This window comes from Carcharhinus amblyrhynchos, chromosome 21 (assembly GCF_965287045.1).
Source record: "Carcharhinus amblyrhynchos chromosome 21, sCarAmb.v2.hapA, whole genome shotgun sequence".
Classification (NCBI taxonomy): Eukaryota; Metazoa; Chordata; class Chondrichthyes; order Carcharhiniformes; family Carcharhinidae; genus Carcharhinus; species Carcharhinus amblyrhynchos.
Window position 1 is genome coordinate 39,447,189 of NC_137344.1, and position 24,266 is coordinate 39,471,454.

The 24,266-nt window shown below is 45.1% G+C and overlaps 1 protein-coding gene across 1 annotated transcript in view; it reads right to left on the reverse strand.

The window, feature by feature from the left end:
• Nucleotides 1-1,969: 1,969 nt before the first annotated feature.
• dnah9 (dynein, axonemal, heavy chain 9) overlaps nt 1,970-24,266 on the reverse strand; it is a 521,732-nt gene continuing 499,435 nt past the window's right edge. Inside the window, exon 69 of the mRNA XM_080209043.1 lies at nt 1,970-2,614. Within this exon, the coding sequence (XP_080065169.1) occupies nt 2,387-2,614 (228 nt within the window). The 3' untranslated portion in view covers nt 1,970-2,386. The remainder of the gene's footprint in view (nt 2,615-24,266) is intronic.

The window sequence follows — 24,266 nt, forward strand, 5'->3', positions numbered from 1 at the left end:
GTTGTGAATCTCTTCTGTATTCTCTCTGAGGCCATACATTGCAAGTATGTTCCCAGCACTTTTTTATTCATGGGACACAGGTGTCGTTGGTTGGCCAGCATTTATTGCTTATCCCAAGTTGCCCTTGGAGGGCAGTTGAGAGTCAACCACATTGCTGTGGATCTGGAGTCATACATCAGCCAGACCGGGTAAGGATGGCAGATTTCCTTCCCTAAAGCACATTAATGAATCAGATGGGAAAGGCATCAGGCATGTGAAAAAGGTTAAAGTTACAGGGGCAGAACAGGATGCCTGTGTTGGGGAGGAGTTATGACTGGGACCTGATGATGGGAAAAGATACAGATTCAATAACATATTGTAAGGATAATATATTTTGTGTAAATAATATAGTGTATAGTTTTGTATAGTTATCACATACCATATTTGGATTAGAATATATTGTTGGTCTGAAGAGAATGGCTTCCTTCTGTTCTGTAACTATTCTCTCAATTTATATCATTACACCATTTGACTTGTGTCTTTGCCTGTTGTAACAATAAGACATTACACTTAACACGAGACTTGGACTCCAAGATAATGCCATCTCAGCTATCAGCAAACAAAAGTCTCCAAGGCACCTTGATCCTCAGTTTCACCTCCTCGATGTTTTGATTCTGAGTCATATTTCAGTCCAATATCCATCACTTCCACTGAGGTACGGCCAAAGGACCAAAGCCCCTTTGGAACTCGAGAACATTTAAGAAGTACAGTCGTTCTTATAAACTGTCACAATTCCAAAGTGAACACACTTGTACCTTGTACAGTTAGGGTAGCACTCTGGCAAAGTGGTTAGCACTGCTGCCTCACAGTGTCAGGGTTCGTTTCATGGTTTGGGTCACCCTCTATGCGGAGTATGCACGGTCACCCGTGTCTGCGTGAGTTTCCTCTGGGTTCCTTCCATAGTCCGAAAGTCACGCTGGTTAGGTGCATTGACGATGCTAAATTCTCCCTCAGCATACCTGAACAGGCGCTGGAGTGTGGCGACTAGGGGATTTTCATTGCAGTGTTAATGTAAGCCTACTTGTGTCACTGATAAATAAACTTTAAATGCGAGTTCCTTAGAAAAATCAGCCAGGTAAACTACTCTTGATCACGAAACAGCTAGAATGTGTATCATATTTGTATTTGGCAGCCAGGTACGAGTCGGAACTATCAGTTGCCAATACATTGTCAATATGTGGTGCGTCCAAGCTGTCTGTAATGAGTCTGTGTACACACATCAATTAAGGACATACAGATAGGCCTGACTATAATGCCCTCATCAGGAAGGTAAGTTGCTGGGTCTTGGCAAGGTACAAAAGGCTGGATCCATACTCAGTGTATATTAGGTATCGCTGGAGATGAGGAATGAAATTTTGCAAAGGCATTAAAAAGACACACAAGCCAAGAAATTCAGTAAATCCCCAGTCAAGATGACGCAATTCATCACTTTCATAGAATCCCTACAGTGCAGGAAGAGGCCATTCAGCCTACACCGACAACAATCCCACCCAGGCCCTACTCCCTAACCCCACGTATTTACCCTGTTAATCCCCCTGACACTAAGGGACAATTTAACATGGCTGATAACCTAAACCGCACATCTTTGGACTGTGGGAGAAAACCCACAGTGACAGGGGGAGAATATGCAAACTCCATACAGACAGTCACCCGAAGCCAGAATTGAACCTGGGTCCCTGCCGCTGTGAGGCAGTAGTGTTAACCACTGTGCCATCATGCCGTCCTGCAAGGTTATTACAGAAACTACCAATAACCCTTCAGCCAGCTTCTCGCATTTTTCTCCAAAGCTTTCATTTTGGCCATATGTTCAGAGTGTTATCAGACTTTTGGCATGCAGCGTATTCGACTAAAGATTCGTATGCGCTTCATTCACAGAAACTGGTAAGTTGTGAAGGTGGAACAGTCAACAGTTCCACCATCAAGCTTTATATCTTCCAGGAAGCTTTCTGTTCACACTTAACAAAAGACAGTGCCAACATACTGTGTTGTATTTACTCATTAATTTCACAGTGTAAAATCAACTGGGAGCAAAATCCAAATGTGCATCATATAACAGCACCATATTAACAGAGGATTGGGAAACACTCTTTATTAAGGAAAAAAAGGACATTTAAATGACACACAAGACGGACTCAAATGATATTCGTATGTGATTCAAATTGAGAAATCACAAATAAAGTGCAAAATTCTGTTCTGAGTATTCACAGGACCCTTCCCTGTGAAGTCAATTTATACATTGCTAAATAAAACTATCCACCTTTACACTAAATTGAGAGATTGAAATTAAGATGGCATTAATAAGCAGTCTTCCCTGCTAGTGTCGTGAGGAAGGTGCAAACTCTATTACTTAAATTTGTAGAAGTAGGGAAACTCCTGCCAGCACCCATTTGGAAGGCTTTTCCTTGGTCTTTAGGTTGAATGTCCAGACGTAGGTTGGTCCTCGGAGACGCGTTTTGTAAACCGGGCAGGGATACATGTTGCGAGTATCCTGCTTGTCTACAGGAATAGCTTTGATGAAAATGACTGGCACTGTCGGGGTCAGCTCCTTCAAGCGAGCATCGGCAATGATCCCGCCCTGTGGGAATAATATAAATATATGTAGATCAGACCTCTCACTTTACATGGTCTTTACAGCTGCAGGAACAACAGATTTAATCTCTTCCCCCATCCCGCCCTGGCGTGATTCGAGATGGGATTTTCCAGGCGTTCCCATCGGTAGGATCTTCCAGTCTTGCTGCTGTCAATGAGGTTTCCCACTGTTGGCACCCCACAGCAGGGAGTAGCCATTGGCAGGACCAGAAGATCCTGCCAGCGGGAATGGCCAGGAAGTGCAGCCCAGAATCTATCTGTTTGATAATCTATTGATTATCTCTGTCTCCTGAAAAGTACTTACTGTTATTCTCTTACCTATCCCCAGCCTCCCCTCTTGTTCCACCTGACCCCTCTCCCCTATATATAGCATAAAACCCATCACATTTTCACCCCTCCTCAAATCTGAAGAAGTCATATTGGATTCAAAATGGTAATTGTGTTTCTCTCTCCACAGATGCGGCCCGACCTGCTGAGAACTTTCAACACTTTTTGCTTTTATTATATTAAGGGAACTCAATTTAAATGGAGTCATTTTATATTGTCTTGCTAACGATTCTAAATTCGTGCATCCTCTGTTAAATATTAGATTATAATAAAGCAAACTGGTAAAATGTTCCACCAGATTTTCCAGACAGTTAGCAAGTCACGCTCGTTAGTTTCCATGTCAGAATATTCGATATGATCTTCCTGACAGTTCACCACGGTTACCCAGAGGGTATAAACCAGGAAAGGCCCAAACTGGTTTCCCTTGCTCTCCACTAAGTGGCTGCTTTCAGCTGAGTAGCCGCAGGGCATGTTTAACAGGAAATTGCTGTTCAATGATCCCACAATAAGTGCGCATTTGTGGACAGAAATTAAAAATAGAAATGGGTTCATCTGTTGCAGCCTTTCCCTGCCAAATGTTCAACAATTATCATCAGGGCTTACACATCAAATCAGAGCCTTCTGAATAATGTAGCAGAGGGGCTAGGGTTGTGGGAGCCTGGAATGCATTGCCAAGTAGGGTGGTGGAGGCAGGCATGCTAGAGTTGTTTAAGGCTTACCTAGATAGGCACATGAGCAGACTAGAGATGGAGGGGTACAAAAGACTGCTCTAAATAAGGATCAAGAGCCTCAGGACGTTCCTGGGAATCAATAGATTCCTATGGGCCATCCAACATATTGTACGGCTCACCTGTCTTACATTGAGCTTCTGGGGATCTTCCGTGAATGTCTGTATATAAGCTGTGTATGTTTATTGATGTCTTTTTTTTTTACATCCACAGGTGATTCGGTCCGCCTTGTTAGCCAACAAGGGACATACACGCGGGGGGTCGTGCGAGGGCTGCTCCTGGATGTTGCTTTGAGAGTTGCCTAGTGCTTCACGTCGTTAGTGTACGCTTAAACTGGACCAACTGACGGGCAACACAACAGCTCAGTGACTATCGCTGTTTGCTGTGCAGATACATGGACCTGGGTTGGATCTCCAACTTGGGTCGGTGTCTGTAGGAGTTTGCACATTCTCCCTGTGCTGGCGTGGGTTTTCTCCGGGTGCTCCGGTTTTCTCCCACAGCCCAAAAAAGTGCTTTTAGGCTGATTGGTGTTAACAAACTGTCCCTAAATTAGACCTCCCTCAATCTGGCACACATATATAATTCTCTAAATTTGCACACCTTTATTGTGGAGCCCAAGAGGCGTAGGCAAAAGTCATAGGTAGAAGAAGGATTGGAATGAGACGCTCACTGAATGTTAAAATGGAGGCACGGGCTTGTTGGGCCGAAGGGCCTGTTTCCTGTGTTGTGTTGTTCTTTGTTCTTTGCATCTGTAGCCCAAGCAAGGGGTTCATGCTTTCAAGTGAGGAATGAAAGAAAAGATTGGCAAAGGGAAAATGAAGTATGGGAATCTATCAGGATATATTTTTAGAGCCCTGGCCCCGAGTGAGGTGGCTGATTGCCATCAGTTCAGGCAGAAAAGTTGTTAGCTTTTGGACAGTGTGCCACTATACCCATACCTGCACTTGTGTCAAACCAAGTTTCTCAGCCCAGGTGACATCTCAGAATATTTACCCCTTAATTTATGGTCCACATTTTATGGTAATGTCTTTGATGCTGTCTTTCTACCCAACTTATTCTATGCAGTCAAGACAATGGCTAAATATCAATACTACTTACAAAGAATGTCATAATTATAGACACCCATACACACTGTGCTTGACACATACATATGCACACATGGTGGCACAGTGGTTAGCACTGCTGCCTCACAGCTGCAGGGATGCTGTGAGGCAGTCTGCACGTTCTCCCTGTGTCTGCGTGTGTTTCCTCCAGGTACTCCGATTTCCTCCCAAGCCTGAAAGGCGTGTTGGTTAGGTGCTTTGGCCATGCTAAATTCTTCTTTAGTGTTCCCGAAAAGGCACCGGAGTTTCACAGGTGGGAATTTTCACAATAACTTCATTGCAGTGTTAATGTAGGCCTGTTTGTGACACTAATAAACTTTAAACACACTCACAAATATGAATAGGAGTATTACACTAATCAGTACTTTCAGACCAGATTTGAAATGAGGGAAGGATAGCGTCCACCCAATAAGGGGAGCAGGCTCATTCCAGCAGTTGTTAGGATGGTGTGGTTGTGTAGATTTAACTGAGCAGTGATTGATGAGAGAATGCACAAACAGTGTGGCAGCAATCATGTGTTCTCTGGAAGCCTAAGTAAAAACCTCTGTACATCTCCCCTCAGCCGTGACAATGTTATCGTGCAGTAGGGAGAACTTCTTATCCTAGTGCGCTTCTATTCAGCAATGAGGCACAGACACGAGTAAATTGAGGTTTGAGAACAGGAGAGAGATGTTTTGAGGCTAAGAATAAACTGGTGGCTCATGCTTTGATCAGCTACTGCCAATTATGGATGAAACTTGTTGTGTGGATTGCACCCTGCAAGACCTAAACTGAGATTGTTCAACTGCAGTTCACTTACTGTGGCCATTCACTCTGAGGTCCAGTTCAAACCATTTTAAACTGATGGCCTGAAGGTTCCCTTGTTCCATGGCTAGAAGGATGAGGTGGCGTTGAGGAATCAGTTTCCAGTGGTTATAGCTGACAGTACAGTATTATTTCTAATTCAGCACAAATTGCAGGCTTGTTCAGAGATGGTATAGTAAAAGTAGTTTTGGAATTGGAAAATAACAGTGTAGTGGTGCAAGCAAAATTGCCCCTCCACAGTTACTGTTGAGACACATTGATTTGATTTGATCTTTTATTCTCATATGTTTTGATACACAGTGAAAAGTAGCTTGTGTGCTATACAGAGCATACCATTCATAGAGTACGCAGGGGAGAAGGAAAGGAGAGGGGGCAGAATGTGGTGTTACAGTCATAGCTGGGGTATACAGAAGGATCAACTTAATATAAGGTAGGTCCATTCAAAAGTCTGATGGCAGCAGGGAAGAAGCTGTTCTTCAGTCGGTCGGTATGTGATCTCAGACTTTTCTATCTTTATCCCGACGGAAGAAGATGGAAGTCTGGGCTGCGTGGAGTCCTTGATTACGCTGGCTGCTTTTCTAAGGAAGCATAGGCAGGGTCAATGGATGGGAGGCTGGTTTGTATGATGGACTGGGTTTTGTTCACAACCCATTGTAGATTCTTGCAGTCTTGGTCACAGCAGGAGCCATACCGCACTGTGACACATCTGGAAAGGATGCTCCCTGTGATGCATCGGAAAAGTTGGTGAGAGTCATCGCAGACGTGCCAAATTTCCTGAGCCTCCTGAGAAAGTAGAGATGTTGGGGGGCTTTCTTAACTATTGTTGGAGAATAGAAGGAAAAGTTCTAACTGCGCCATATCTAATCTGAGAGTGGTGTAAAGGTGTCTAGAAGTTAGGTTTCCATTCTATAGCCCAACATCTTTCATACTGATAAAACACACAAATGTACACAAACACAACATTTTTGGACTTGAATTTGTTTTTACAAGGTCTTTTCTTCAGAAGCAAGTCACACAGACAGAAAGAGACAATTTTGCTCTCATCAGCTCAGCCATTAAGGACAAATTCATGATCATCTAAAAGTTAACTGGGGAAATATAAACAAATTCTTCTCTTAAATGTTTTCTAAATTCCACCCTATTACTGCCTGTGCTGTGATATATCTACTCTTGTCATGATTGACGGCAAAATGGTTAACTCAGTCTATGAAAGTTAAAATGATTCAACAAGTAAATAGAAGTCCAATCAAAAACCCCCATACAGCTTCATTCAGCTCACTGCAATCAATAGGAGCTCATTAAACCTACAGAAATCATTTAAGACAGATGATTAGATTATGTCTAACTATATTAAAGGGCAGTTTGGAGGCACTTACTCCAATCAACAGCTTGCTAAAAAAAGAAAGTGCCAACAAACAGCAAGATTTTGACCTGAAACAACCTAACCTATTGTAAGTCTTTTTTTGTATAATTCCCCCAAAGCTTCCCTGCTAGTTTTGACCATTGATTTTCTGTCAGGGTACAGTTCCCTTGGTGCTCATTGCTACCTGACCATGGTAGTTGTGATTCATAAAACCTTCAATGTTGAGTATAAGTAGATTATTTAATTATGAGGGGGCCACCACAGCCAAGCTTAATTCTTTCCTTTGGGTGGTGAATTTCTGGAATTCTCTGCCTGTTGAAGTGGTGGAGGCTACCTCGCTAAATATATTTAAGTCACGGATAGATAGGTTTTTGATAGACAAGGGAATTAAGGGTTATGGGGAGAAAGCGGGAAAGTGGAGCTGATCCACTTCAGATCAGCCATGATCTTATTGAATGGTGGGGCAGGCTCGAAGGGCGAGATGGCCTACTCCTGCTCCTATTTCTTATGTTCTCACCCTACATCTGGGCATGCCTACTATTCCGGTTTCCGTAGAGACTGACAACTTTAAATCAAACTTTTCATTAATAGCTGAAAGAATGACAAGATTTCACACTATATGACTTTTACTGTAACAATATAATTCAAGCTCTATTGACTACACACCTCCTCTGCAGGCAGCTGATACTTTAAATCACCAAATAGGACATTCCCCATTATAGGGCTTTCGGCAACCCCATTAGCAGGCTTTTGCTCACTTGGTACTTGAGGGATGGAGAGGGCAGGGACTGGTGTTTGTGTGTGTGTGTGTGTGTGTGTGTGGTGGGAGGGGCGCTGCTATTGGCAATTGTGGGGTGTTATGATGCTGGTGATTGCAGGCGACTGTAGAATTGTTCTGAGATTGGGGCGCCCTTTAAAAGTGACATCCTGATCTCTGTAAGGCTGGCTTTGCAGCATCCTCAGACCCTGCTTATCTCATTCACGACGCAAATCACATCAATCTCCAAAGAAATGCCCAAGAGTGGGTGGATTGCGATCAGGGAATCGGATCACATTTCCTGCTGGAGACCACACTTTGAAACCTTTTGGGAGAATTGAACTCTATGAATCAGCCGCACGCTCTCACCCACTCTGACACGTGTGTATGCGCATACACACTCTCAGCCACTCTGATACGCATGCAGGCACCAGCCCGTCATTGGATGAGAATGCTTGCAGCATTTTTCTAAATTCTGATCATGATTCCATGGCCAAGGTCAAAGATGGTGAGTCAAAAGGCCTCGGGGGACAGGGGAGATGTTAGTGTTGGTGGTGGTGGTCATTTGCCACACAGGCTGGAAGTTGGACAAACTTGTTCCAAATGAAGGAGCTAAGATGGGTTGAGTACCTATTTTGTCATCCAGAAGCGGTGCTTGCAGTTGTGGAACTGCAGCAGTAACCCCTGAAATGTCTCAAATTGGCTAGCACCGAACAAAACACTTGCATTTGGATATAGGAGAAGGAGATGTTGTGTGGAAACGAGGGGTGGAATTCTCCAGTCTCACATGCCCCACCACCGCTACCAGAGGGAACGGAGGGTTTGACACTCAGTCAAAACTCCGTTGGCTGCAGCGGGACTGGAGAATCCCGACCGCCAGTGAGGTTGAAGAATTCTGGCTGAGGTGTTTTACCATGCGCTCGATAGTGGAGAATCATGACAATCTCCACGTCGCAGGTACAGAGTGATGGCTTGAACCTCGTTAATCCCTCTGATCCTAATTTCAGCACCTTATATACAAAAAGACGCTGGGGTTGAAACTGGTGTGGATGGTCATATGAGACAGATCACAGTGAAACGGAACAATTTCCCATTACCTTCCATCGCTGTGAGATGTCTAAGCACCACTTCCATTGTTAACAAAAACCTCCAAATTGCACTGAAGTGTGCTGAGTGTGATAAGCCCATTTCACACACCGGTGAAAGAAAAAGCCTGCAGATTTTTGCCTTGAATGAGGACAGATGTCTGTTAGGTAAAATATGCAGGTGATGTACCATTATCAGATTGAGTGTGACATCTATTACCCAAAATTAACACCAGAATTGCCTGTGTCCAGTCAACGTTATTTAGTTCAAAAGATGTTAAACTAGGTCCTGTGGGCAATGGCCTACTGGTATTATTGCTAGACTATTAACCCAGAAACTCAGCTAATATTCTAGGGACCTGGGTTCAAATCCTGCTATGGCAGATGGTGGAATTTGAATTCAATAAAAAATATCTGGGCAGTGATTCTCGAATCCCGTTGTGCTGATTTTTACAGTGGTTAGCAATGCTGCCTCACAGTGCCAGGGACCTGGGTTCAATTCCAACCTTGGGTTTATTTATTTACTAGTCACAAGCAAGCTTACTGCAATGAAGTTACTGTGAAAATCCCGTAGTCACCACACTCTGGCACCTGTTCGAGTACATTGAGGGAGAATTTTGCAAGGCCAATGCTTCTAACCAGCACATCTTTCAGACTGTGGGAGGAAACCAGAGCACCCGGAGGAAACTTACACAGACACGGGGAGAACATGCAAACAGTGACCCAAGCCAAGAATCGAACCCGGGTCTCTGGCATTGTGAGGCAGCAGTACGTTCACTGTCTGTGTGGAGTTTACACATTCTCCCTGAGTGGGTTTCCTTTGGTTGCTCCGGTTTTCTCCCACATTCCAAAGATTTGCAGGTTAGGTTGATTGGACATGCTAAATTGACTCTAGTGTCAGGGGGATTAGCAGGGTAAATATGTGTGGTCACAGGAATAGGCCTGGGTGAGATTGTGGTCAGTGCAGACTCGATGGACCAATTGGCTTCCTTCTGCACTGTCGAGATTCTATTCTACGATTCTGAGTACAGAGCAATTTGGACTTTAAAGGTTTTAACATGAGCAAAGATGCTCTTTGTTAAAAGTAAAACATTAACTTCCCAAAGGGAGGCAGCGACATAGTGGTATTGTCGTTGGACTAATAATCCGAAGACTCAGGTAATGCACTGGGGACCTCGGGTTTGGAATCCCACCACAGCAGAAGGTGAAATTTGAATTCATTAGAAATTTGGAATTACAAGTCTCCAGTGACCATAAGCCATTGTCCATTAGTGAACCCATCTGGTTCACTAATGCATTTTAGGGAAGGAAATCTGCCATCCTTACCCAGTCTGGCCAACATGTGACTCCAGATCCACAGCAATGTGGTTGACTCTTAAGTGCTCTCAGAGATGGTCCATCTCTTAAGCACTCAAGTCATAAAACATGAAGTTGTATATTACAGCTCCCAGATTGTGAGCTTAATTTATTTCCGTAATGCACACAATTGCCAAGTTATGCTTCTGTTGGCCCAGCCAGCGATGCCCACATCCCATTGATGAATAAAAACTCTTGGTCAAGGAATAACGCAGAAATGACAGTCTCAATCAGCACTACTGGCTGCATACTGCGATCAGGGCACGATGATCTTTAAGTGTTACTGGCTGCATAACAATACTATTACTGTTATCAACAGCACTGCCCTCTGTATCATGGGATACTGGGACAGCATTTCAGTAAACCATAACAACCATGATGAAACAAAAACCCCCAAAATGCAACAGAAGCATAACTTGGTAACTGTGTGCGTTACAGAAATAAATTAAGCTCGGGATCTGAGAGCTGTAATATACGACTTCATGTTTAAAGACTGGAATGCTTGATGGCTCATCAAAAGCTTTTAAGTGTGTTAACGTTCTTGTTAATTGGTCGTTTCTTGCACAATTGCGTAGAACATTTTAGATAAGTTGGAAATTAAAGAGTTAATCCTCACAATCTACGTCAAAGGATATCTCTTGGGAAATGCAAGGTGTGCACGCAGGCTGGTACAGTCAGGTGTAACTAATTAGCATCTTTGCACCGACTGGAGCTTGGGGATTGTCAGCACTGCCGATCGAAGGCAACTGATGTGTCATAGTTGGTGGACAGCTAGCCCTTAATGAGGCCTTGAAAGATAGCTTGTTATTAGTCTTGTCTCTTCCTCATGATTGAGGTACTGGGAAGCCAAAAGGAGAGAAGGGATAATTGCAAATTTTTTAAACTAAAATCTGATTTCTGATGCATATCTGTTTGGTTGGATGACAAAATTGAGTGCAGACCTCAAAAGGTCCCGTGACTGAGTGGACTTCTTGCCTGATATTTTAAAGAAGTTCAGGTCACCAATCTGGAAGGTCAGAGGGCACGAGTTAATCTTTGGATGCGCAGAGACTACTGAAGGAGAGTGAGATGAAGATTTTTTGAGGCTTCAGATCAAACGTTGTTTAAAAAAAAATGTGGCGGCACAGCAGGAAATTAAAGAAAGTGAAAGAGAAACAGAAACTGCTGGAAAAACTCAATCATTCTTTGGAGAGAGAAACAGAGTTTACGCTTTGTGTACAATGTGACTCTTCCTCAAAGAACAGCTCTTGATAGCAGCTGTTGATCCAATGAGCAAACGCCACTTAGAAAACCTGTCATAACAGTCAGCCAGACACTACTGAATCCAAATTCTTACCCAATATCTTTTTCCTGATTGCCACTGTATATGATCCAAAGATGTGCAGATTAGGTTAACTGGCCGTGCTAAATTGCCCCTTCGTGTCCTGAGATGTGTAGTTAGAGGGGTTATTGGGTAAAATATGTAGGGATATGGGAGTAGGGCCCTGAGTTGTATAGGTTAGAGGGATTATTGGGTAAAAACATGTAGGGATATGGGAGTAGGCCTGGGTGGGATTCTGGTCGGTGCAGACTCGATGGGCCAAATGGCCTCTTCCTGTACTGTAGGGTTTCTATGAGACCTAGACATAGGTAAAATCTGTTCCAAATCTTTCTCATTCATAAAAAGGGACAAAAAGAAAGACTTGTCTTGCACCAGTCAAAGTATAGAGAGTACAAGTGGGATGTTCAAGCTCCACTGTGGTGTGTTTTGCAACAGCAGAGGCAGCCCACCATTGGCTGACAGTGGGGTCTTCCAGTCCCACCACTGTCAATGGGTTATCCCATTGTTCACACCCTCTACAGTCAGGAAACTCATGGCAGCCGCTGCCGTCAGCAAGACTGGAAGATCAAGCTAGCAGGAATGGCTGGAAAAAATTGGCCTACCTAACTGGATTTGAAAGAAAATGGACAAAATATTCCAACCTTTCCCATCCACAAGATCTTCTGGTCCTGCCAATGGTGACTTCCATGGTGTGTTCCCCAGTGTGCAAAACCCATAGATGTTGGTGGGACTGGAAGATCCCACTCCTGGTCAATGGTGGCCAGCTTCGCCATTGGAAATACACCACGGGTGGCCGGAAAATCCCACTCTACACTTCTTACTTACAATGGATTTAGTAGTCATATTTGTTAATTGAATAAATGAAAATCCCCTATACACTCGAGCAATAGTCTATATCATGTGAAAGTCAACCCCCAAAAGGCATTGCTTTTTATATACGTTATGTATAAGTTGACCCTAGTTTCTTGAGGGGTAGTGTGGGGAAATCAAGTCTATAAAGGGAAGTTACTAAGTTACTTGCAAAATTGCTGGCCAAGATGACAATCATAGAATCCCTACTGTGCAGAAGAGGCCATTCAGCCCATTCCGTCAGCACAGACTCTCTGACAGATTCTCTTACCCAGGATCTCTCCCCTGCCCTATCCCTGTAACCCTCAAATTTACCATAGCTAATCCATTTATCCTGCACATCTTTGGAATGTGGGAGGAAACTGGAGCACCTGGAGGAAACCCATGAAGACACGGGGAGAACATGCAAACTCCACACTGTCATCCAAGGCCGGGATTGAATCTGGGACTCAAGTTAAAACTGGGGAAATAACTTGCAGTTAATTATAATATAAATAAGTACTGAGATGAGAAGCGTGTCAAAATTGAAATGGAATGTGCATCGCAAAACTGGAACAGTAAAGAAAGCCGTGGATGCAGAATGACAATAAGAAACTACAACAAGAAATTAAAATCTCTATCAAATTAAATGCTTGGAAATTTGCAACACTCACTGTTGCCATCACTCTCCTCATGGGTTTTAGTCCTCATTTTTACAGTGGCGTTTCATGGGCTCTTAAAATGATACTGAAGAGAAGGGGCTTCTGCTGTCATCTGGGTTAGTGGGCAGGGTCCGACCCTTCCTGTTCCAGTTCCTGCCACCAATATGTTACTCTCTGCTGATCAGACACCTCCACTCGCACACCTCTCTTCTCTGTCCTTGAGCCTTTCCCCTCCCACACACTCAAAAGTAGGGGCTGGGGTGGGTGATGACAGTCGTGTGTGTGTGTGTGTGTGTGTGTGTGTGTGTGTGTGTTGGGGAGGGGTGGTAGATACAACTCTGGTCATGCCATTCAATGTCAAAGGGAATTTGATTTGATCTGATTTACAACCCATAGGTGATTTGCTTGCCCATGTTTGACCTGATGTCAATGGGGTTTGGGGTCAATGTTGAGAGATGCCAGGGTAACTTCCTCCGGACTGTCTACTACTGTGCTGCCACCTCTTGTGGGTCTGTCCTGGTGATGGAGGAGTCTGGGACATTGGTTGTAATATGGTGAGTATGACAATGGCAGGTTGATCTTCGACTAGCCTTTTGGACAGTTCTAACAATTTTGACGCCAACGCCCAGATGTTGGTGAATGAGGATTTTGCAGGATGAACTGGACCGTGTGTGATTTTTGTCGTGTCTGGTTCCTGGGTCGATGCTGGGTGTCCTATCTGGTTTTATCCTTATTAGGCCTCTCATAGCAGTTTGATACAACCTGAGTGGATTGTGAGATGAATTCAGAGAGCAGTAAAGAGTTTTCCACACTGCTGTGGATCTGGACTCATGTGTGGGCTCGACCAAGCAGAGACAGTTGATAACCTTCTTCTCAGAAGTTTAATGAAACACTGGGGCTTTTAACAACAATCCCACAGTATCGCGCTTACCACAGAGTATGATTTCATTCCAAGTTTGTTTAATCAATTAATTTTAAATTCCACAGCTGGTGTGAAGGTTTTCAATTCCTGTCCCAAATGAGGAGTCCAGGCCTCTGAAGTGAATTCTACCTCATGTAACCCCTACACTGTCCTGACTCTGCATTGCACTGTGTGGCTACATTCCAAATGCCCTGTCAATGGGAAGTTGAACTCTGTTTTGCCAATGCGGCGAGCCTGCATTTCCATTCTACACTTGAAACTAGACCAGGTGGATCAAAATCGAACAAGGCTCCTTCTTAATGTACGTCTACAGTGAAAGCACACATGTCTCTCCAGGGGAAAAAGTATTCATTTCTGAAGGGCACTGGCCCTCTTTCCAATGATCAATGCCAATTTTACAATCGGGTCCAATTTCTTTATTCAAAGAGAGGCTTTTCTCTTGGTGTGCAGCCCAATTCTGAGGCAGATCAGTGGAAGAAAGAATTGGAGAATTCTGTCATACACAACAGGCCAGAAATGGTGACAAAGGCAATATTGGAAAGGGCAATGGCTTCCAATCACCATCACTTTGTCACACCGTGATGGGGAGGCGATGGCCTCCTGGTATTATCACTAGACTATTAACCCAGAAACTCAGCTAATATTCTGGAGACCTGCGTTCAAATCCCGCGATGGCAGATGGTGGAATTTGAATTAATAAAGAATACCTGGGCAGCGATTCTCCATCTGTTGTGCTGATTTTTGCCAACTTTAAGGGCGTTCAAATGGTCAGTGGATAGGCATATGGATAACATTGGAATAGTTTAGGTTAGAGGGTCATTAGATTCATTCCACTGGTCGGCGCAACATCGAGGGCCGAAAGGCCTATACTGGGCTGTGGTGTTCTATGTTCTACACCACGCATTTGTGTAACTGCACCATTGTTAAGCTAATCAAAAAGTATTGTACAAAAACCTCACGATGCACCGACAGGTGCCACAGTTAACGCAACGCAGGCTGCATTCAAATTGCCTTCATTATTCAAAGTGCAGAGCTTTTAACCAATCGCAGCTTAGTTACTGCCCTATAAATATCAGCCATGCTTCTCCCGATGCGATCGGAGCCTTTTCTTTTAACACCAAAGGTGACCTCCTGGGATAATTATTTTTTCCTCGTGGCATGCAACTGTCTCTCAGGGAGATTGAAGGCGGACCCAGAGGAGTAAATTTCAATTGGTTAAAAAAAAAATGGAGGTGACAAAAGACAAATTCAATTTATAGAATCTTCCTGTCTGTGGCATAACCGTACTCTACTCTATTCACATCTATCATCACTGTCAGGTCCCCTCCATCCCCTCATTCAGTGCCTGTCATTGTATTTGTCCATTGCCGTTTATTTTAACTAATGGGAGGTTTCAATGAGAGATTAGCCTTTGCTTGTGTGACCTCCTGTAAATCGGAAACCAACGAGACCCAACGAGTTCTGTTCGGCTTCGTTTTTTGTTTTGAGCTCCCTCGACAGGAGACAAATAAATTCAGCCGGTTGGGGGTAATTTTCATCTTTACGGCTCCGGAAAGGGTCTTGCAGAGCAGATCACGCGCCAGACTGGCAATCAGTTTGAGCGACTGGGGAAGGCTACCTGCTTTGTTTAGTTTACTATCAGGAGCTAAGGGTGATAAGGACCCTCGCGTAACTAAGAAGAATATTTTTGAAAGGAAGACAGTTTGGGCTGGGCGATCACGTGCTAGCAAAATCCCATCCAGAACGTTTGAAAAGCAAGGGGAAGTCACACCACAAGTTCTTCCCATGACCATCACAACAGTGTAAGCATTCACAACTCCAGGGGCAGTTTTATAGAATCATAGAATCCCTACAGTGCAGGAAGAGGCCATTCGGCCCATCGAGTCCGCACCGAACACAATCCCACCCAGGCCCCACCCCCATATCCCTACATGTTGTACCCACTAATCCCTCGAACCTACGCATCCCAGGATACTAAGGGGCAATTTTTTAGCATGGCCAATCAACCAAACCTGCACATCTTTGCACTGTGGGAGGAAACTGGAGTATCTGGAGAAAACCCACGCAGACACGAGGAGAATGTGCAAACACCACACAGACAGTGACCCAAGCCAGGAATTGAACCCAGGTCCCTGGAGCTGTGAAGCAGCAGTGCTAACCACTGTGCTACCATGCCACCCTTAGGGCAGCTGATGATCATAGTGGATGCCTTGGTGGTTATTTTCCAGACGTCGCTGGATTCCGGGGAAGTGCCGGAAGGTTGGAAAACGGCTAATGTTATGCCGTTGTTTAAGAAGGGTGCCAGGCAAAAGGCGGGGAATTATAGGCCGGTTAGTTTAACGTCTGTTGTAGGTAAAATGTTAGAATCCGTCATCAAGGAGGAAATAGCGAGGCATCTTGAGAGGAATTGCTTGATAGAGCAGATGCAGCACGGTTTCGTGAAAGGGAAGTCGTGTCTGACAAATTTACTGGAGTTCTATGAGGATGTGTCTAGGGCGGTGGATAGAGGAGAGCCGGTGGATGTGGTCTTTCTAGATTTTCAGAAGGCGTTTGACAAGGTACCTCACAAGAGATTATTGCAGAAGGTCAGGGGACATGGAGTTGGGGGTAGGGTGTTAGCATGGATAGAGGGCTGGTTGTCAAATAGGAGGCAGAGAGTGGGGGTCAATGGGTGCTATTCGGATTGGCAGATGGTGGCTAGTGGAGTGCCCCAGGGTCGGTGCTGGGGCCTCAGCTATTTACTATTTACATAGATGATCTGGAGGAGGGAACCGAGTGTAGGGTGTCGAAATTTGCTGATGACACCAAGATTGGTGGAACGGCAAATTGTGCGGAGGGTGTGGAGAGTCTGCAGAAGGATCTAGATAGGCTGGGCGAATGGGCCAGGAAATGGCAAATGGAATTTAATGTTGGTAAGTGTGAGGTGGTCCACTTTGATAGGAATAATGGTAGGAAGGATTATTACTTACGTGGAGAAAAACTGCAGCAGGCGACGGTGCAGAGGGACCTCGGGGTCCTTGTGCATGAGTCGCAAAAACCCAGCTTGCAGGTGCAGCAGGTGGTCAGGAAGGCGAATGGGATGCTGGCCTTCATAGCGAAGGGGATTGAATATAAAAGTAGGGAGGTCTTGCTGCGGCTGTATAGGGCATTGGTGAGGCCGCAGCTGGAGTAGTGTGTGCAGTTTTGGGCGCCGTACTTACGCAAGGATATTCTGGCCTTGGAGGGAGTGCAGAGGAGGTTTACTAGGCTGATTCCGGAGTTGAGAGGGTTGAGCTATGAGGAGAGGCTGAATAAACTAGGCTTGTACTCGTTAGAGTTTAGAAGAATGAGGGGAGATCTCATTGAGATGTATAAGATGATGAATGGGATGGATAGGATAGAGGTGGAGAGACTCTTCCTGCTCAGAAAGGACAGTAGGACTAGGGGGCACAGCCTCAAAATAAAGGGGGGGGTGGTTTAGAACGGAGTTGAGGAGGAACTTCTTCACTCAAAGGGTGGTGAATCTCTGGAATTCTCTGCCCGTTGAAGTGGTGGAGGCTACCTCGCTAAATATTTTTAAGACGCGGGTTGATGGGTTTTTGATAAGAGAGGGGATTAAGGGTTATGGGGAGAGGGCGGGAATGTGGAACTGAGCCACGACAGATCAGCCATGATCTTATTGAATGGCGGGGCAGGCTCGAAGGGCTAGATGGCCTACTCCTGCTCCTATTTCTTATGTTCTTATTATCATAGAATGAATCATAGAGTCCCTACAGTGCAGGAGGTGGCCATTCTACCCATCAAGTCTGCACCCACCCAGGCCCTATCCTTTTAGTCCCAGGCATTTACCATAGCTAGTCCCCCGACACTAAGGGGCAATTTTAAGCATAGCCCATCCACCTAACCTACGCATCTTTGGACTGTGGGAGGAAACCTGAACACCTGGAGGAAACCAATGCAGACACGGGGAGAATGTGCAAACTCCACTCAGATAGTCACCCAAGCTGGGAATCGAATGCAGGTCCCCCGCGCTGTGAGGCAGCAGTGCTAGCCACTGTGCCACCTCTATGTTGGTTCAATTTAAGAGAACTCCACCACTTAACAAGAGGTGGTCAGAGTGGAATGAATATTCTGTTTTTAAAAAAAAAAGTCAATTTCAAACTATTAGAAGTAAGAAAGGTGGGTTGGGGTAAATAGCAACAGTTTAAAGAAAAGGCACCGTATTGCAATCACAGGCTGAGTGATCAATTGGTCTGCATTGCATTATTCCCCTGTGGTGAAATACACACACTGTTTTCAGAAATCTCTGCAAAATGTAACATTCTGGCAATCAAACTGATACACCAAGAAGACCAGGGTTGAGGTGATCTTAATGACCAGTAGTTATCATGTACAGGCAGCATGGTGGCACAGTGGCTAGCACTGCTACCTCACAGTTCCAGGGACCTGGGTTCATTGCTGGCCTTGGGTGACTGTGTGGAGTTTGCACAATCTCCCCATGTCTGCGTGGGTTTCCTCTGTGTGCTCCAGTTTCTTCCCATGCTCCAAAGATATGCAGATTAGGCGGAATGGCCATACCAAATTGTCCTTTAGTGTCTCACTGTGTGTAGGTTAGATGGATTAGCCATGGTAAGTGTGTGGGGTACGGAGGTAGGGTGGGAGAGTGGTCCTGATAAAATACTCTGTCAAAGAGTTAGTGCAGACTTGATGGGCCGAATGGCCTCTTCCGCACTATAGGGATTCTGTGATCTTCTATATAAGGAGATTCGGTCCACCTTGTTGACCAACAAGGGGCATACACGCGGTGGGTCGTGCGAGGGCTGCTCTTGAATGTTGCTTCGAGAGTTGCCTAGTGCTTCATGTCATTAGTGTACGCTTAAACTGGACCATCTGACGGGCAACATGACAGCTCAGTGACTATCACTGTTTGCTGTGCAGATATGTGGATTTGGGCCGGTGTCTGCGGGAGTTTGCACATTCTCCCCGTGCTTGCGTGGGTTTTCTCCGGGTGCTCCGGTTTCCTCCCACATCCCAAAAACGTGCTCTTAGGCTGATTGGTGTAACAAATTGTCCCTAAATTAGTCTTCCCTCAATTTTCCCCAATAGGTGTAGACAAAGGTCACGGGTAGAGGAGGGCACTCATAATGTTAAAATGGCAGCACGGGCTCGTCGGACCGAAGGGCCTGTTTCCCATGCTGTTGTTCTTTGTTCTATGTACAATATCATAGAAATCAGATTACAAAACTGAAGGTCTACAGTGCCACAGTACTCACTACCCTCCTATATGCCTATGAAATGTGGACTGTGTATCGAAGGCATGCAGGACAGCTCAATCACTTCCACATGACTTGTCTTTGCAGAATATTATGCATCCAATGACAAGACAAAGTACCAGACACTGAAGTTCTCTCTAGAGCAAGTCTACCATCAGTCCACACACTGCTGATGAGAGCACAGACCCGGTGGGCAGGTCATGTCATCCGTATGTCAGACGAGCGCATATGCAAGCAGCTCCTTTTTGGGGAACTCTCTGCCGGAAGACGCTCGCATGGAGGGCAGAAGAAATATTTCAAAGACACACTCAAAGCCTCCCTGAAGTCGCTTGACATTGACACGACCGCCTGGGAAACGCTGGCACAAAACCACTCTACCTGGCGCTGCCTCATCCACAAAGGCTGTCAAGCTCACGAAGAAAGGTGTATTGCTGAAGCACAACTTAAGCGTGAGCTGCGTAATTCCAGAGCCACCAGTGCAACAACTACAGTGTCTACACAAGCCTGTCCAATATGTGCCAGGACATTCCGTGCCCGAATTGGCCTGATCAGTCATCCTCGGGCACACCGCAACCAACCTCAAAATGACTAAAGGTATCGAGGTCCTCATCGATGACGATGGACGAACAACAATATCATAGAAGTCAGATTGCAGCCACTATCAGTGCACATTGAGCAGGCACAACAGATCACATCAACATGGTATCTAAGGGTTCATGGCCATTTAAATCCATTAAACAAATGTATCTCAGCATTTTGGGGGGACAGCAGCAGTACGAATATTATATAAATTACCAGTTACTTTCTTCAATGATATCAATGAGGAATGAACATAGAATATAGAACCCTTCAGCCCATCGAGTCTGTACCGACCACAATCCCACCCAGGTCCTATCCCCATATCCCTATATATTATACCCACTAATCCCTCGAAACTACGCCATGGTAGCACAGTGGTTAGCACTGCTGCTTCACTGCTCCAGGGACCCGGATTCAATTCCCGGCTTGGGTCACTGTCTGTGTGGAGTTTGCACATTCCCCCCGCATCTGCGTTGGTTTCCTCCGGGTGCTCCGGTTTCCTCTCGCAGTCTGAAGATGGCATGTTTAATGGATTGGCCGTGCTAAATTGCCCCTTACTGCCAAGGGAACCAACTAGGGTAAATGCATGGGGTTATGGGGGTAGAGCCTGGGTGGTATTTTGGTCGGTGCAGATCTGATGGGCCGAATGGCCTCCTTCAGCACTGTAGGATTCTGTGAGTTACTCCATTATAGACTAGCAATCTGGGATAACAAAACTGACACCAAACAACCACACTGACCATCTCTCTGGCTGTGATTCAGTCAAGGGGTTTGGTTATCACGAAGAATGTCATGATGTGGAGATGCCCGCGTTGGACTGGGGTAAACACAGTAAGAAGTTGGACTTTGACCTGATGTTGTGAGAATTCTTACTGTATCACAAAGAATGACAGAGCACCCAAACACTGGAGACTTCTTGCTCAATCTCGAGCAAGGCTTCCAGCCACAGGTCAGTCACTTTAACAGGTCCAGCCTCCGTTAAAAAAGTGAAATGATAAAAAAAAGTCAGTAAAAAAAAACTTTAAATTAGACAACAACTGAATTTAGAAGTCATTCTGCCCTTAAGTCAGCACACTGCTCTGTTTATTGAGATAACGGAGTACAAATTTTGTTAGTCTTCCCATCCCCTCAAGGTATTTTCAATGTGCGATATTATCACTGAGGAAATAGGATCAGTAAAAGATTATGGGGACAAATGCTGAGGATGATACATATGAGGAGTTATGGCTCAATCACAAAGGCATTAATTCAGAGGGGTTACTATAGAAACATAGGCCATAGGAGCAGGATTAGGCCATTTGGTCCAAGAGCCTGCTTCTCCATTCAGTAACATCATAGCCGATCATCTGTCTCAATGTAGTAAGAAGTCTGACAACACCAAGTTAAAGTCCAACAGGTTTATTTGCTACCAAATAAACTTTTTGGACTTTAACCTGGTGTTGTGAGACTTCTTACTGTGTTTACCCCAGACCAACACCGGCATCTCTACATCACATCTATCTAAACGCCAGACCTGCTCTTTCTTACTATACCCATTAACACTTTTAGGATGTTGATATCTATTTCCTTCTTAAAAAATCGTCAGCAGTTTGACCTCTACAGCCTTCTGTGGTAGTGAATTCCACAGCTTCACCACCCGTGTGTGAAGAGGTTTCTCCTCATCTTAGTCCCAAATGGCTTTGTCATTATCCTAAGACTGTGACCCCTTGTTCTAGAACGTCCAACTAGCTTGCAACATAATCCTGCATTCAATCTCTCCAGCCATGTCAGAACTTAATGTTTTATTGGGATCCCCTCTCATTCTTATAAATTCCAGTGAGTACAGGTCCAGTCCCCACAATCTCTCCTCATACCACAATCCTGCCATCCCAGGAATCAATCAGTCAGGTAGGAGATACCAATGTCCACGGACTTTATGAGGCATCAGTTGAAAGGCATTTACTATTGTTAAATAGCATGAAGTGTGGGAGAGAAGGAAGACAGAAAGTTGTTGGGGAGATGAGGTGGGTGGATGGTATAAGGAGGAGATGGTGGCAGTTTAGTGGTAATATCACTGGAGTAGCAATCCAGAGAGCCCGCCTTACTGTCTTGGGGACACAAAGGGGTTCACATCCCACCCTGGCAGCTGCTGGAATTTAAATTCAATTAATAATAAACCTGGAATTGAACCCGAGGGGAGGAATCTCCATTTTTTTTGTGTGAGTGCAGTGGTGGATGGTTCAGGTGGCACCATTCGCCTGATGGAGTGGCACCAACTCATGTCCCATTCCAACCCTGGAGCCTCATTCATTACGCACGAGTGAGTATCTCTCTGAATCAGCTGTTGAAGTATCCCGGGCATGTCTCACACATCTTCTTTTCTTTATTTTATCAGCGCGTTCGCACCTCTATCTCAGGAGCCCCCTGAGAATCCTGGATCCCCATACCTTCATTGTCTGATGAGCTCTCGTTCCCCTCCAGTTCACCCTCTGGCCAGGATCAACTCTTGGCATTGCCGGATTGTGAAGGGCACAACACACTATGATGATGTGGGAAACTCTCTCTGGGTGTATTGCCGTGAGCCACCTGATCAGACCAAGCATGTGAAGTGCATCTTCAAAGGTCTTCTCCGTAAAAGAGCGCGTGGAGCTGTGAGCAGCATTGTAAGTGTCCTTGGAACAACACTGAGGGCAGCACACTGCAGTTAGCCAGTGTTGAAGAGGGTAGGCCGTATCACCTAGCAACCAACCCTGTAGATATTCTGGCTCCTCAAAAATCTGAGGCACCTGGAAGTGACTGAGGATGTAGCAATCATGGCAACTCCTAGCGTGCCATGCACACACGTGCAGTATGCGCTTCCCATGATCACACACCAGTTGAAGGGATTGTAGCCCTTGCAGTTAATAAACGTGGTGCCTATATAGCCACATGAATGGAATCTATTGCACCCAGGAAGCCCAAGATGGCCGTGAAGAGGGTGAATCTTTGAGTCTGGCTATCTTTGTCTAGACGAAATCTGACATGATGATGTAAAGGGCAACTGTGACCTTCTTTGTGCATCAATGTGTTGGCGACTGAGAGATGCCACACGGGTCCCCTGTTAATCCCTACAAATCCCACAAGCAATGACATTGACTGAGTACATTACCCTTTCAACCCAAAAGGCATCAGGGCTTCACCAACTATGTGATATACGTGATTTACGAGGTCTCGGGACAATCACAGACAAGTTTGGCACCGTAATCATTTGTAATTAGGAAACTCTGACAGTAAACCATCAGTGTGGCGAGACACCTCTGTGATCTGGCTCTCTCCTCCTCACTCTTATGTTCATGCTCAGGCTCCCATTGGCTGTGTGCCCCCCTCCTCCCCGCGCCCCCCCCAGGTGGTACCCCCTACTGGAGTTGAGCAGTCACATCTCTCCGTTTTGCAATTCCAACACTGAATGAGATCTCTGAGAAATGCAGCATAAAGCCCGGAATCCATTAATCTTTGTGCCCTTGTCCTGAAATTAAATATCAAAGACAACAATGATTGAGCGGATCAGGAAGGGAAGCTACAGTCGAGGGACTTATCGGAGGTGTGGAACTCTACAACTTTGAATGCCTTGATGGTGTACAACGTTATGGACTAAGTGCTGGAAAAGAGGATTAGAACAGATAGTCTGGCCTATCTGTGACTTTGGATGCTTTGTAATGCTGCTAGCTACCCTCTGAAATGGCCTACTCAGCCACTCAGTTCGAGGGCGATTCAGGATGGGCACCAAATGCTGGCCTTGCCGGTGATGCCCCCATCCCATCAAATAATTAAAAACAGCGGAAAACAATAACCAATTTTAAGATATATTTTTCCTTCTATTACACTTAACAGAAGGCCACACTTAGAACGCAGGGATATATTAAATTGGGACAAATTTAAATTAGACAGCACCCATAACTCTGTAATAATTTGGGTCAATTTGCATCTTCACTTTGATGGCCAGTTTGGGAATTGGGACGGTTCACATGGGAGAGTGGTTCACAATAAGGAACGATTTTCTGAGCTCGGAGTTAAGGTACGTGGCTGGAGAGGAAAATGTGGGAATGTTAGTTTGCGTTCGACTGTCCTGGGATACTGATACACTTAGAATTGAAATATCTGTTTCAACCACTCACGATTGCTGGAAGACTCACTGTTAGATTAATGTTGTTACAATGATAACAGCAGGTAATAAATTCAAATATAAGGAAAGGTTTTGGTTTCACTGGTAATGTCGAAGAGCTGGACAGAATCCAAATGCTTGATTCAAAGTATCGTAGTGACGTCCAAAGGGCAGCAGCACTAAGGACACGGGGGGTAATGTTATCCCTCCCACTTGAGGGCTTGGTTAGCAGCTGGGGTGGGCAGGGCATAAAATGAGGTTCCATGGCAGTGGCACCATGCCCACTGCTGACTAGAAACCGCTGGTATTTTACCAGTGGGAGACGCAATCTGTTCTACTTGCTCTTGAGCCCATTGAAACTATTTAGTGGCCAGTTAAGAGCCAATAATTGGCTCCCTCACACCACCACTGACATTTTACTTTGGCGGCAG